General features: G+C 44.3%; 1 protein-coding gene across 1 annotated transcript in view; it reads right to left on the bottom strand.

Annotated features, from left to right (window-relative positions):
* The window catches only part of vps13c (vacuolar protein sorting 13 homolog C), a 387,871-nt gene extending 375,715 nt beyond the window's left edge, over window positions 1-12,156 (bottom strand). The window contains exons 1-2 of the mRNA XM_072282204.1: window positions 11,703-12,156; window positions 2,284-2,327 (exon numbers count right to left, since the gene is read on the bottom strand). Coding sequence (XP_072138305.1) covers window positions 2,284-2,327; window positions 11,703-11,802 — 144 coding nt within the window. The 5' untranslated portion in view covers window positions 11,803-12,156. The remainder of the gene's footprint in view (window positions 1-2,283; window positions 2,328-11,702) is intronic.
* Between the last annotated feature and the right edge of the window lie 902 nt (window positions 12,157-13,058).

Below are 13,058 nucleotides of genomic sequence, written 5' to 3'. Positions count from 1 at the left end.
TACTGGAAGTTCATTCAACATTTACTTCAAGCTCCCCTGATAATTGACTTATCGCTATATTCATGCGAGGAAAATATGCGCTGTGTGTTTAATATTAAATTCGTTAGATAAACCCTTTTAGAAACGAAATTGAGTGTATTAGCCACTTACTACCTATATTCCAGTCGTGATTAACACCCCCGCACGAACGGAATCGCCAAAGACGATTTGCAGAAAAAAAATCGGCACGTGCACGCATGCGCAAGTCACACATGCGCACTGGTGCCCGCGCAAGGCTTCATAGTCATTGTATTCATAGTCATTGTAGCCTTTCTCGGGGTAAACACAACATATCTGACTGCTACGCTTATCCGTTTGCAACCATTCCACCCCCCCGCCGTCGGCCGGTCCGCAAGAATATTGCCAATATGAAACCGGTCCACAGTGCAAAAAAGGTTGGGGACCCCTGCCCTACTGCACATGAAAAGACAGCCAAATTTTATAAATTTACTTTTCTACCCAAACTTGTATTTTCTTCGAATATATGGGGATCACCATTATGTTTTGCATAGATCACGCAGGAATAATTCAACTGACCAAAGGAAAATAAATCATCAAATCCCTCAACAACATAGTTACCTTGTATACTGCACAGGCAGTTGTCAAAGTAATTGAGGATAAAAAACATATCAAACCAAAAACACGTGTATACACTCATACACAAACACTAGACTTTCACTATTTTACTAAGCAAGGAACAACACTAGTAGGGTTAAACTGCACTCCAATCTTGGCAATTTACTTGTTACCATGCAAGGAGGCGACATCACTGCACTGTTAATTGTGGTGTGTCCTCTGAATGCTTGGCCTTATATACTTATAAATCATGAATTTTATTTGCATCTTGAACTTCCACTTATAGACCATCTTGAATAAATAAAGAGGCCCCAAAGCAATTTAAAAGATTAATATCACCTGAAATCCACCCCAAGCCGCACGAGAAATTGGGATTGAGCATCAACAATTTAATCAAAGACCCAGAGCTCAGGAAGTACTTTAAAATAATTAAAAACTTAGAGGTCATTAAGTATTAAGCAGAACACTGAATGTCAACTAAAGCCGGGCTATAAAATTCAAAGATGAGCAAGATCCTTGTGAATGGGAGAGATTTGTAAACAATGAAGAGGATTTTAAAATCATGGCATTGCTTAACCCAGACCCAACAGAAATGTGAATACAGATAATGTGATTTAATCAGAGATAGGACAAAGAGAACAGAACTTGGATGCCCTCAGGCTTATCGAGAGAAAAACAAGAGAGGCCTGCCAGGAATGCATTGCTGTGGTTAAGTATGCACATGACAAAAGTATCACACATAAAATGCTGGAGGAACTCAGCAAGCCAGACAAGATCTATGAAAGAAAGTAAACTTGACGTTTTGGGCCAAGACCCTTCATCAGGACTGCATTGCTTGGATTTCCAGCATCTGCGGATTTTCTCATGTTTGTTTTATGACAAAAGTATGTGCTACAGAGCAGATGAGCTGTGACAGAGGCAGTCAGGCGATGTTTAGTACCAAAAAACAAGATGTTAGTAATGGCAAGACACACTGCCTAACGCTGAGCTTGGGGTCAAATCTGGCCAACCATCTAAAGGAGAAATGGAATCAATTTCTGGGGAACAAAGAGAACAACAACAGCTTTGATCTTTCTGATATTGACTGTCACAGATACATATGCATTAATTCATGATGCAAGAAATATATACATCAATATTGATTTTAGACATTCATAGATCATAGAATAGTACAGCACAGTACAGGCCCTTCAGCCCACACTGTTGTGCTGATCTTTTAACTTACTCCAAGTACAATCTAAACTTTTGCTTCCAACGTAGCCCTTCATTTTTCTTTTATCCATGCATCTACCCAAAAGTCTCTGAAGTGTCCCTATGATACCTGCCTCTACAACTACACCTGGTAGTGTGTTCCACACACTTGCATATAAAAAACCTACCTCTGACGTCTCCCTCCGAAATTTTTCTCCAATCACCTTAAAATGATGTCCTCTTGAATTAGCCATTGCCACCCTGGGAAAAAGGTGCTAGCCGTTCAGTCAATCAATACCTCTCATTCAGTAGCCCTTCTGAACAATTAAGAACACCAGGCAATGCGCACAGTCACTGACCTCCCACTCAATACCATAAACCTGAAGCAAACAAGAACTGGGAATGCTCTGGAAAAGAAAGCATTCCTCAAACAAAAAAAGTTAAGTCAAAGTCTGTACCACCTAATTAAATACTTACCAGTGCATTTTCTTTGACTTGCAGCTTCTCAAGTACCACATTTCCTGAAACAAAATAACAGTCATTAGCAAGGTATCATGGACTGTGCAATTACATAATAAACATCTAGCAATTCTTTCCCCTAACAACAAATTAATTTTATTTCAAAGAAACATACAAATACAAGTTCAGGAGCAACAGATTAATAAAATGGCTTTTACTATTTTGGATATGCAGCAAAAGTAAATCACAGCAAATGTACAGTCAAATGAATGAAGTTGAATGAAGACAACTGCAAGCAATTCAAAATTAAATATGGAGAGGATGAAGAACATAAGACCCTGGAGGCACAGTGTCAGGATAAGACGACCTGCATTTAGTGCTGAAGGAAAGGGAAATTTTGCTACTCGGAGGAGTCTATGTTTTGTACTTCCCAACTGCCTACTGATCATCAAAGTCTAGATCAACAGACCTTTGCACACACTAAAGGAACAAAGTAAGTGGATGTGAGGTGAATGTTCACTATGACTTTATTAATTTCAGTAAAGGTTTAAGCAGTCGATAACATTTGAGTTATCTAACTTGAAATCCTATAAATAGTGCACCATTATGCAAGGGGCCCATGAACCCCAGGTTGGGAACCTCCACTCTAGAATATACAGAGAATGGTATTGGCCCCATGGGATAAAAAATGGTTGTGAACCCCTACTCTATAGACTGTTCTGCTTGAAGACCCCAGGAGATCAGCAGTTTCTAAGATACCCAAACCACCCTGTCTGGCACCAGCAATCATTCTACAAAGTCACTTAGGTCACATTTTTCCTCATTCTATTGTTTGATCTGAACAACACCTGAACCTCTTGACCATGTCTGCATGTTTTTATGTACTGAGCTGCTGTCACAATATTGACTAATTAGATATTTACATTAACAAGCAGGCATACCTAATAAAGTGGTCACTTGAAGTAGAATTGAGCCTGTTCTTTTGAAGTTTATTGAAGTGTGAGCTTGTTTTACACGTGAAACAGGCAACGAGTTATAACATACAATGGAACCCCCGCATAAAAATTATTATATCTAGAATTGTCAATGTCCTTTTGAGTACAAAATGAATTTTTAGCCAACCTTTCTTGAAAAAAAGATAGTTAAGCTTAGCTTATATTTCTTGAAATTAATCTTTCTTACCCTTTCATAAATTTTAAAAACTCATAAGGTAAACACAATAAATTTCTCAATTCTGCGTCGAAAGTGAGAAAAGCACACACGGATTTCACCAGCTGAAATGAGACAATTTCTATTCTTGCTTTTAAATAAGAAAAAATTTGCTCACACATTTAAGTTGTTGAAAACTGCAGCAAAATAACCATTGCTTTCCTATGAATGGCAGGATATTCTTCTTTCACAGAAATCCAGAACTTGTTCATGGGCAGGTCAGCAAATCTCATCCTGAGTGCATGATCAGAGTGCAGCTAACAAACTTCCTCTTCTCTCAAAGTCAAGTTCTCAGGCTAAGCAGAAGATTCAGAGAAAGAGTCCCTTACCCAGTCATACACTTGTGTTGAAAGGGAGGAAAAATACTGTTCAATTTTGTTTTGCAGTTCTTCCAAATAGTTTTCAATAAGACTTGAGACTTTCCAATATCCTTCCTCACTCTTGTCACTTGAAGTCAAAACATTTTCCAGGACCTTGCAGAGACTTGTTCAACTGGCTCATATGATGAGAAATGTCTGTTAAGTAGGCTAGTTTCTGCAGCCAACCTTCATCTTCAAATCACTCACCAAAACCTGGCCTACCATTTTCTTGAAAGTACATTTGCAATTCACCTTTCAGCTCAAACATCCTGTTGGATTTCAGTATGCAGCAGGAGATTGGTGTGCTCTTTGTCCAGGTTTTCAGTTTTTTTAAACATTCTCGAGTTAACTGGTCTTAAAGCTACTAAATAACTTGCATCCTGAGTCTTTTTACTGACTCTGACTTTATTTTCAAAAGCTTTAACCTATTTGTTTTGAGCTTCCAATGGTCATTTAAAATACTCAGCATCTTTACGTGTCATGTGGCTGTAATCTGTAGTTATGAATCTTTTCAATTTTGCTGGAGCCATTGCTACATTTGTAAGTTGTTTGCCACAGATGAGGCACCAAGGAATTGGACAACTTGGATCACCACTCCATGTAAAACCCACTGATAAGTAGCTTTCATTATAAAGATGGGCTTTTTGTGTCCGTTGTTGCATTAGTACAGTGAAATGACTCTGAAGATTGTAACTCTTCGTTGTTAACCTCATCAGAATTGTCCGTAGGCCTAGCCCTAGAATCCTCCTCTTCCATCTCATGTCTACACTTCAAAAATCGCCAAACTGGACCGTCTTTAGAATGAAAATTTCCATCCAATTTTCTACTACACTGGTAGTTTGTTCACTCCCGTGAGTCAGTCAGCGGCACGCAAGAGGAAGTTGGGGACAGTAACTGGGGAGGAGAGGCTGATGTCGCAGCCCAAGTTGAGCCAGTCCATTCAATGCTCGAAATACGCACTTTACACTCAACATCCTACCATCCTCCCCTCCATGCAAGACAGCGCTTATCAATTATCAACAGCCTCCCCTATCTTATGTCAAAAACTGAGAATGGACCAAATAAACACGGACCAACTGTGCACTGCCATACTGGCCTAACAGACCTCTAACTGGATTGCTAACAGGGTTGCTCAGTCACTGCCTATCACTGCAAGCGCATTGCGTGAAGTTCTAAAAAAAAAACAATGTTTTGTTTAAAATCACAATCTCTCACGGAACCCCAGGTGAGAAACCCTGGTCTATTCTATCTGTGCCTCTCATAATCTTATAAACCACTATCAGATTTCCCCTCAGCTTCCACCACTCCAGACAAAACAACACAAGGTTGTCCAAACTCTCATGACAGCACATGCCCTCTAAACCAGGCAATAACCTGGTAAATCTCTTCTGCACCCTCTCCACAGCCTCAACATCCTTCCTCTAATAAAGTGACTAGAACTGCATGCCTAACTAGAGTTTTATATAGCTGCAACATAACTTCCTGACTTCTGAACTCATTGCCTCAACTAATAAAAGCATACATGCCTCAGTGCACTACTGTTCACTGTGTAAGGCTACCCCATTTGGTCCTACCAAAGTATAGCACCTCGCACTTGTGGGGTGCTATAAATAGCCAATTTCATCTGCTATTTTTCAGCCCATTTTTCCACATCCCGATGCAAGCTTTGATAGTCTTTCTCGCTGTCCACCACACCCCCTATCTTAGCGTCATCAAATTTGCTGATCCAGTTAACCTCATTATAACCCAGATCAATGATATAGATGACAATCAACAACAGACCTAGCACCGATCCCTGCAGCACACCACTAGTCACAGGCCTCCAGTCAGAGAGGCAGCCATCCGCTACCACTCTCTGGCTTCTCCCAAATCCAATTTACCTCATCATGCACACCACACGACTGAACCTTCCTGACCAACCTCCCATGCAGGACCTTGTCAAATGCCTTGTTGAGGTTCATGAAGACAACATCCACTACTGATGTCAGGCCCACCAGCTTATAATTTCCTGCAACACATATCAAAGTTGCTGGTGAACGCAGCAGGTCAGGCAGCATCTCTGGGAAGAGGTACAGTCGACGTTTCAGGCCGAGACCCTTCGTCAGGACTAACTGAAGGAAGAGTTAGTAAGAGAATTGAAAGTGGGAGGGGGAGGGGGAGATCCAAAATGATAGGAGAAGACAGAAGGGGGAGGGATGGAGCCAAGAGCTGGACAGGTGATTGGCAAAGGGGATATGAGAGGATCATGGGACAGGAGGTCTGGGGAGAAAAACAAGGGGGGGGAACCAGAGGATGGGCAAGGGGTATAGTCAGAGGGACAGAGGGAGAAAAAGGGAGAGTGAGAGAAAGAATGTGTATATAAAAATAAATAACGGATGGGGTACGAGGGGGAGGTGGGGCATTAGCAGAAGTTAGAGAAGTCGATGTTCATGCCATCAGGTTGGAGGCTACCCAGATGGAATATAAGCTGTTGTTCCTCCAACCTGACTGTGGCTTCATCTTTACAGTAGAGGAGGCCATGGATAGACATGTCAGAATGGGAATGGGATGTGGAACTAAAATGTGTGGCCACTGGGAGATCCTGCTTTCTCTGGCAGACACAGCGTAGGTGTTCAGCAAAGCGGTCTCCCAGTCTGCGTCGGGTCTCGCCAATATATAGAAGGCCACATCGGGAGCACTGGACGCAGTATATCACCCCAGCCGACTCACAGGTGAAGTGTCGCCTCACCTGGAAGGACTGCCTGGGGTCCTGAATGGTGGTAAGGGAGGAAGTGTAAGGGCATGTGTAGCACTTGTTCCGCTTACAAGGATAAGTGCCAGGAGAGAGATCAGTGGGGAGGGATGGGGGGGAGGAATGGACAAGGGAGTTGTGTAGGGAGCGATCCCTGTGGAATGCAGAGGGGGGGGGGGAGGGAAAGATGTGCTTAGTGGTGGGATCTCATTGGAGGTGGCGGAAGTTACAGAGAATAAGGTGTTGGACCCGGAGGCTGGTGGGGTGGTAGGTGAGGACCAGGGGAACCCTATTCCTAGTGGGGTGGCGGGAAGATGGAGTGAGAGCAGATGTGCGTGAAATGGGGGAGATGCGTTTGAGAGCAGAGTTGATAGTGGAGGAAGGGAAGCCCCTTTCTTTAAAAAAGGAGGACATCTCCCTGGAATGAAAAGCCTCATCCTGAGAGCAGATGCGGCGGAGTCGGAGGAATTGCGAGAAGGGCATGGCATTTTTGCAAGAGACAGGGTGCGAAGAGGAATAGTCCAGATAGCTGTGAGAGTCAGTAGACTTATAGTAGACATCAGTGGATAAACTGTCTCCAGAGACAGAGACAGAAAGATCTAGAAAGGGGAGGGAGAACAACACCTTATATTCCTTCTGGGTGGTTGGAGGAACAACAGCTTATATTCCGTCTGGGTAGCCTCCAACCTGATGGCATGAACATCGACTTCTCTAACTTCCGCTAATGCCCCACCTCCCCCTTGTACCCCATCCGTTATTTATTTTTATACACACATTCTTTCTCTCACTCTTCTTTTTTTCCCTCTGTCCCTCTGACTATACCCCTTGCCCATCCTCTAGTTCCCCCCCCCCTTGTCTTTCTCCCTGGACCTCCTGTCCCATGATCCTCTCATATCCCTTTTGCCAATCACCTGTCCAGCTCTTGGCTCCATCCCTCCCCCTCTTGTCTTCTCCTATCATTTTGGATCTCCCCCTCCCCCTCCCACTTTCAAATCTCTTACTAACTCTTCCTTCAGTTAGTCCTGACGAAGGGTCTCGGCCTGAAACGTCAACTGTACCTCTTCCTAGAGATGCTGCCTGGCCTGCTGCGTTCACCAGCAACTCTGATGTGTGTTGCTTGAAATTCCAGCATCTGCAAAATTCCTGTTGTTCATAATTTCCTGGTTTACTTTCAGAGCCTTTCTTAAACAGCAGAACAAGTTAGTAATTGGAGACCAAAAAAAAGGCAAACAAACAACAAGTATTTTTGTTAGGCTTCCCTGTGGAAGACATGAGCAGTATGCCAGAAATTCAAAAGTGTCAGGAAGTAGTAATGAGTGAAGTTGCTATTACTAAGGAGAAGGTGCCTAGGATGCTGAAAGTTTTGAACCAGATGGACTACACCCCAGGATTCTGAAAGAGGTAGGTGAAGAGATTGTGGAGGCATTAGTAATGATCTTTCAAGAATCACTAGATTCTGGAATGGTTCAGGACTGGAAGCGAAGAAAGGAAATTACACACAAGTTAGCCTGACTTGGTTGGGAAGATATTATTCCATTACTCAAGATGAGGTGACTTGGTGGCCCATATAAAATACACCAAAGTCAGTATGGTTTTTCTAAGGGGAAGCCTTGCCTGACAAATCTGTTGGAATTTTTTGAGGTTATAACAGAATAGACAAAAGAGAGTCAGTGGATGTTGTATGTTTGGATTTTCAGACAAGGCACATGAAGCTGCTTAACAAAGTAAGCGCCCACGGTATTACAGGAATGATACTAGCAGAGATTGAAGACTGGCTGACTGGCAAGAGGCAAAGAGTGGGAATAAAGGGGGCCTTCTCAGGCTGACTAGAGGCATTCCACAGGGGTCGGTGTTGGGACCACTCCATTTCATATTATACGTCAATGATTTGGATGATGGAATTGATGGCTTTGTGGTCAAGTTTGGAGACAATATGAGCAATATGAACAGGCAGGTAGCGTTGAGGTTACAGGGAGTCTGCAAAAGAACTTATGGGAGAATGGGCAATGAAGTGGCAGATGGAATACAGCATAAGATATTCTATGATCATGCTCTTTGAAATGAAATGAAATACCTTTACTGTCATTGCATAGTACAATTTGTCATGCACCAATACAGCGAAATAAGTTTGCAACTCTCGTACTCAATGCTATAAAACAATAAAACAATAAATAAAATCAAGTAACCAGCCAGTACAGACAATGTCCAGCAGTACAAAAGCACAACTCAGATGCATGACAGCCATAAAACCAGTATTAAAAGTAGCAATATAACAACTTATGGATGATGTTTGATACGTTGGTTCAGAGCAATTATAGCTCTGGGGAAAGAGCTATTTTTCAATCTAGAAGTGCGGGCATATAAAATCTTATAACGTCTGCCAGATGGAAGAAGTTCAAACAGATGATTGCATGGGTGTGTATTGGCAGAAGGAATAAAGGTGTAAACTGTAACAGCTTAACTGCCGTCCCAATGAAAGATGTGGAGGTGAGGGAGAGAGTGCAAAAGCCTGGATTAGAGATTGAACAAACTTTGGTCGTTTTCTATGGAGCAACAGAGGATGAGGAGATAGGGTTTATAAGATTATGAAAGGAATGGATAGACAGTCTGTATTGCTTTCCCCAGGGTTGAAATGTCAAACACTAGACAGCATGCAATTGAAGTGACAGTGATAAGGTCAGAGGGGATGTGCGAGGTAGGATGTTTTTTTAAAAACAGAAAATGGAGGTAGCCCTTACTCTACTCGCTTTATATGTATCAATGATTGTGCGGCTAAGTACAGCTCCAACGCTTGCTAATTATCCTATCGTTGTCGGCCGAAGCCAAGATGCTGACAAATCAGCATATAAGAGGGTGAAAATGTGGTTGAATGGTATGACAACAACCTCTCACTCAACGTCAGCAAAACCAATAGCTGATCATCAACTACAGGAGGAGAAAGCCAAAGGTCCATGAACTAGTCCTCATTAAAGAATCAGAGATGGAGGTGAGTCAGTAACTTTAAATTCCTTGCTGTTCTATCAGATAATCACAAAGTAGGCACAACAATACCTCTACTTTCTTAGAAGTCTGCGTAGATTCAGCATGTCACCTAAAACTCTGGTAGACTTCTACTGATACACAGTGAAGTATATAGAAACATAGAAAATAGGTGAGTAGTAGGCCATTCGGCCCTTCGAGCCTGCATCGTCATTCAGTATGATCATAGCTGATCATCCAACTCAGAACCCTGTACCTGCCTTCTCTCCATACCCCCTGATCCCTTTAGGCAGAAGGGCCATATCTAACTCCCTCTTAAATATAGCCAATGAACTGGCCTCAACTGTTTCCTGTGGCAGAGAATTCCACAGATTCACCACTCTCTGTGTGAAGAAGTTTTTCCTCATCTCAGTGCTAAAAGGCTTCCCCTTTATCCTCAAACTGTGACCCCTCGTTCTGGACTTCCCCAACATCGGGAACAATCTTCCTGCATCTAGCCTGTCCAATCCCTTTAGGATTTTATACGTTTCAATAAGATCCCCCCTCAATCTTCTAAATTCCAGAGGGTATAAACCTAGCCGATCCAGTCTTTCATCATATGAAATTCCTGCCATCCCAGGAATCAATCTGGTGAACCTTCTTTGTACTCCCTCTATGGCAAGAATGTCTTTCCTCAGAAGAGGGGACCAAAACTGCACACAATACTCCAGGTGTGGTCTCTGGTTCTTAATTGGTTACATCATGACCTGGTATGGAAATACCAACGCCCAAGAATGGAAAAGTCCATAAAGGCAAAGTCCTCCCTAATATTGAGCACATTTACATAAATCGCTGGCACAAAAAAAGCAGCATCCATCGTCAAGGATCCCACCTTCCAGGACATGCACTCTTCTTGCTACTAGCAACAGACAGGTGGTACAGGCACCTTAGGTCCCACATCACCAAGTTCAGGAAAAGTGTGATCATTAAGGTCCTGAGCCAACCTGGATAACTTCACTCACATTAACTCTGAACTGACTGCACAAGGACCCTACAACTCATGTTCTTGTTTATTTATTGATTGATTGCCTAATGTCTTCTTTTGCACCTTGGCTGTTTGTCAATGTATGTTTGTTTAGTTTTCAACATTCTGTTGAGTTTTTTTATTTTCCTGTGAATGCCCACAAGAAAACAAACCTCAAAATAGCATACGGCAACATAGAGGTACTTCACTAATAAATTTACTTTGAACTTTGGATGTCTGGAGTACCTTACTAAAGCTGGTAGTGGTGTCGGATAAAAGTACGCTTCAAGAGGCTCTTGGATGGGCACATGAATGGAGGAATATGGACATTGTCAGAAAGAAGGGATTAATTAAGCATTTATAATTAGTTTGGCACAATATCGTGGGCTGAAGATCCTGTTCCTATGCTGCACTGTTCTCTCTATATTTACTCTGAATTTATAGCACTTTTGTTAACATGAGAAGCATTTGACGGCTCTGGGCCTGCACTAGATAGAGCTCAGAAGAATGGGGGGGAGGGGATGGGGGGAATCTCACTGAAACCTATCCAATATTGAAAGGTCTGGATAAAGTGGATGTGGAGAGGATGTTTCCTACCGTGGGAGAGTCCAGAACGAGAGGGCACAGACTCAGAATCGAGAACGTCTGTTTCAAACATGAGGAGGAATTTCTTTAGCCAGAGTGTGGTGAATTTGTAGAATTCGTTGCTACAGGCGCTGTGGAGGCCAAGTCACCGAGTTAAGACGGAAGTTGATAGGTTCTTAATTAATCAGGGAGTCGAAGGTAACGGGGAGAATGAGGTTGAGAGGGATAATAAATAAGTCATAATGAAAGGTGGGGCAAACTTGACGGGTCGAAAGGCCCAATTCTGTTCCCATTTCTGATAGTCTTATGATCTGCCAACCTCACAATCACCTCTAGTCACCCCCACCACCCTTGCAAACTCTTGCAGCCACACACCCCCAGCTTGAACCCCGGACCCTCACACTACCCTCTTTCCCCAGCAACCTGTCCCCTCCGCCACACTCCCACTTACATACATACATACACACACACGCACAGTCTCCCAGACTGAGCCCCGGGACGGGATGGCAAGGCCTGCTGAGGGAATCCTGGGCCGTCGCCACCCAGGATGTGGTGTGGGAGGGGTCCTTACCTCCCCAGATTCCGAGCTTCAGCTGGGACTTGTCCAGATTCTCCACATAATCCCCCAAGAAGCGGTTCAGCAAGTCGACCACTAGTGACTCAAACACCATCGCTGCTGCCGCCGTACCGTGACGCAGCAGTGTCCGCGCGCCCCGAGATGATCAACACACCGCGTCCACGCGCTCCCGGGGCCGCCCGCCCTCGTTGTCCGCGCGCCCGGCACGGAGTCGCTCGCCCTCGTTGTCCGCGAGCCCGACACTGCCGCTCGCCCTCGTTGTCCGCGAGCCCGACAGAGTCGTCCGCCCGCCCGACAGAGTCGTCCGCCCTCGTTGTCCGCGAGCCCGACACTGCCGCCCGCCCTCGTTGTCCGCGAGCCCGACACTGCCGCTCGCCCTCGTTGTCCGCGAGCCCGACACTGCCGCTCGCCCTCGTTGTCCGCGAGCCCGACAGAGTCGTCCGCCCTCGTTGTCCGCGAGCCCGACACTGCCGCCCGCCCTCGTTGTCCGCGAGCCCGACACTGCCGCTCGCCCTCGTTGTCCGCGAGCCCGACACTGCCGCTCGCCCTCGTTGTCCGCGAGCCCGACACCGCCGGCCTCACACACGCTCCCGGTCTGTCACATCACTTACCAACCAACCTGGCGAGGTATGCACACTCCCTGCTCGCAAGAGAGAGCGCACGGTTTCTGCACAGGTAACCGGTCTGGCGCAGTATCTCCACTGTTCACAACAGTTTGCACACTCTGCCTGGCCCAGTGTGCACACTGGAGACACAAGAGAGTGCAGATGCTGGAATCTGAAGACAGACATAAACTGCTGGAATAACTCTGCATTAGGCAGTGTCTATGGAGGGAAAGGAGTGGTTGATGTTTATGTTGACAACCTTCAGGATGCAAAGGGAGGCACATTGTGTAAATCCCCTGCTCACAGCACTGAAAATCTGTTCACACCACCTGGGATTGACATGGTGTGCACAACCCTGGCTCACAACACCATTTAACTTGCATTTTGAGAGGGGTGTTGCAGTCCCAGGAATTGCCCATATCACAATTTCATGCAATACAAACTTACATTGAGAAATACAGGTGGAAAAAACAATTGTGTTGCTTGTTTTTTTTTCACACAAATCTCTATGAGACTAAATCTTTGGAGAGTGATGTGTGAATTCTGTAAGGATGGATTTCCATAGCCCAAACAAACAGAAGGTAAGGCTCACATGATGTAGCACCAACACTATGATGGCAACCTGTCTGCTGGTATTTCTTGGTGGAACGCTGTGCACATTAATTGTTCATACTCCTGGCTACTCGTTCAATGCTCATGTCTTGCTCACTTTTCCCAGGAGGAGCAACATTAGTAATACAGACTC

Source organism: Mobula birostris, chromosome 18 (genome assembly GCF_030028105.1).
Source record: "Mobula birostris isolate sMobBir1 chromosome 18, sMobBir1.hap1, whole genome shotgun sequence".
Classification (NCBI taxonomy): domain Eukaryota; kingdom Metazoa; phylum Chordata; class Chondrichthyes; order Myliobatiformes; family Myliobatidae; genus Mobula; species Mobula birostris.
This window is presented reverse-complemented; position numbering and strand designations above follow the sequence as displayed.